This window comes from Austrofundulus limnaeus, unplaced genomic scaffold (assembly GCF_001266775.1).
Source record: "Austrofundulus limnaeus strain Quisiro unplaced genomic scaffold, Austrofundulus_limnaeus-1.0 Scaffold58, whole genome shotgun sequence".
NCBI lineage: Eukaryota > Metazoa > Chordata > Actinopteri > Cyprinodontiformes > Rivulidae > Austrofundulus > Austrofundulus limnaeus.
In genome coordinates, this window is record NW_013952460.1 from 2,500,783 (window position 1) to 2,503,157 (window position 2,375).

At 39.5% G+C, this 2,375-nt stretch overlaps 1 protein-coding gene across 1 annotated transcript in view; it reads left to right on the forward strand.

The window, feature by feature from the left end:
• serinc1 (serine incorporator 1) overlaps positions 1 to 2,375 on the forward strand; it is a 21,437-nt gene that overhangs the window by 5,115 nt on the left and 13,947 nt on the right. The window contains exons 4-6 of the mRNA XM_014009495.1: positions 352 to 431; positions 522 to 659; positions 807 to 976. Of these exons, the coding sequence (XP_013864949.1) occupies positions 352 to 431; positions 522 to 659; positions 807 to 976 (388 nt within the window). The remainder of the gene's footprint in view (positions 1 to 351; positions 432 to 521; positions 660 to 806; positions 977 to 2,375) is intronic.

Genomic DNA, 2,375 nt, shown 5'->3' on the forward strand with positions numbered 1-2,375 from the left:
GAGCTAAAGGTCTGTTTCATGAAATCATATCCCCAGCAATCGGCGGTTGTAGGATTAAGCTGTACAAGGATTCATACACCGCTAGTTGGCAGTGTTGTACATATATTGTACATGAATTGTCAGATATTACGTGTCAAATTGAACTTGCACTTTAAAATTAGCTTCCGCTAGTTTTCCATGACATAAGCGTTTTTGAAGTTGCGGACCTAAATATTTTCATAAGCGTTTTAGAAATTGCGGAGCTAATTTTTGGATTAGCACTGCCCGTATTAAGAGCCAACACTACAAACTTATTCATTTATTTTTTGTCAAGTTGAGTTTTTCGTGTTTTTATTTTTTCTTTTTTTGCAGGTTTTGGTTCTTCAAGTTTGCTGCTGCTGCTGCCATCACCATCGGATCTTTTTTTATTTCAGAAGGCCCTTTCACTACAGGTAACCCTTCCTGCTGCTTGTTCTCCATGCAGTGAAGTGTTGAGCTGTCTGACAGGCTGGTTGAAGTGAAAACATGGTTTTGTCCTGCAGTCTGGTTCTACATCGGCATGGCAGGAGCCTTCTGCTTCATCCTCATCCAGCTGGTTCTACTCATCGACTTGGCTCACTCCTGGAACGAGTCGTGGTTGGAGAAGATGGAGGAGGGAAACTCTCGGTGTTGGTATGCAGGTATGACGTGTGGACGACACATAAAGCATCATTATTTGTTCATGTTGAATAAAATAATATGTCTTCAGTTCGTAGACAAGACAAACTGTTAAATAAGTTGTATTACCATGAAGCTTCTGTCTAAAATAAGTTGTGTTGTTTCCACAGCTCTGCTGTCAGTCACAACCCTGAACTACCTGTTGTCTCTGGTCTCTCTGGTCTTGTTCTACATTTACTACACCCACTCTGATGGTTGCACCGAGAACAAGGTGTTCATCAGCATCAACCTGCTGCTCTGCATCGCAGCCTCTGTGCTGTCCATCCTTCCACAGATTCAGGTAAAAACACTCGCCTTACATAAAAAAAATCACCCTAACCTGTTGGGAGGTGGCATGTATGTGATGGAACATTTATTTTCTTTGTTGTTTATTCATTTGGGGACAGATTGAATTGAATAAAACTTTATTGTCATTGTACAGAGCACAATGAAATTACAGTTCAGAACATCCATTCAGAAGAAGACAGAACATAACAAACATAGGAGAACAGGTGCCCCCACGTCATGCAGCCACAGACCCTGCACAGAGCAAGGATCATCATCATGAACCAGTGTTGTTTTAGTCAATGATGACGAAATATTTTCATTGACGCCCCTTTTTTTTACGACGATAATGAGACGGTAACGAAATAAACATGAGTCTTTGATGACTAAGACTTGACAAAACGTGTGTGAGTTTTCGTTGACGAGACGAGACTGGACGAAAATGTTAGTCGGTGGTCTGTCAATCATTTAGAATGCAGAGTGGTGGGAGGGACAGCAGCGCTGTTACACACACGCACACACACAGCAGCACAACATTTCCTCCCATTCTCTCACAGCCTGCGCCGCTTCACAAAAAAAAAAAAATCCGTTCATCACCTGTAGTTTAACCAGGGAGTAACATCTCCACCATTAAAAGCTGTCGCAGGTCCGTTCTGAGCTCAGAAGCTGTTTGTTTACGTTCATGACGAAAGTAAAACTTTTTTTTTTGCGGGGGGGAGTTAGCAACTGCGCATGTCAGCACTTCTTTTCAGAATAAAAGCCTGGTGCATGTAAACACTCGTTTGCACAAGTTTAATAGTCTACTAAGTTTATTAGAACTGCATGATGTCCGTTTTTATAAATAAGAGGCATCTTCATGGTCCTGGCTGACAAGTTTGAGTTGAACATGTTTGTTCCCCTTTATTGCTTATCATATTGGGTTTGTGTATTGTGTATGTTCACTGCACTTTAGCAAATTCTGAGAAATAAAGCCACAAAGTGAGAATGTTTTGGTTTTAGGCATTTTTAGAGTAACACAAATTCACAAATGTTAACACAAATTACTCAAATTTATTTGTAAAGACTAATATGTTGTCTTTTTTTAAGACTAAAACTAAACAATTTTTTAAGTTTTTGTCGACTAAAACTCGACTAAAACCATTAAATATAGAAATGACTAAAACTAAGAAGTGTTTTTGTTCAAAAGACTAAGACTAAAATTAAAATGGCAGTCAAAAACAACACTGTCATGAAGACATCATGAGGAGGCACAACCCTTAACAGAAAAACTAAAAACCACATAAGGACAGATGAGGAGAAAAACAAAAACATCATATTGTATCAATAAAATGTGACTATGGTGTTTGTATCAAAAACCTCTGCAGAGCAAAGATCTGGGTAAGAGTGGAGGATAGGGAGGGTGGTGTGTGTGTGTG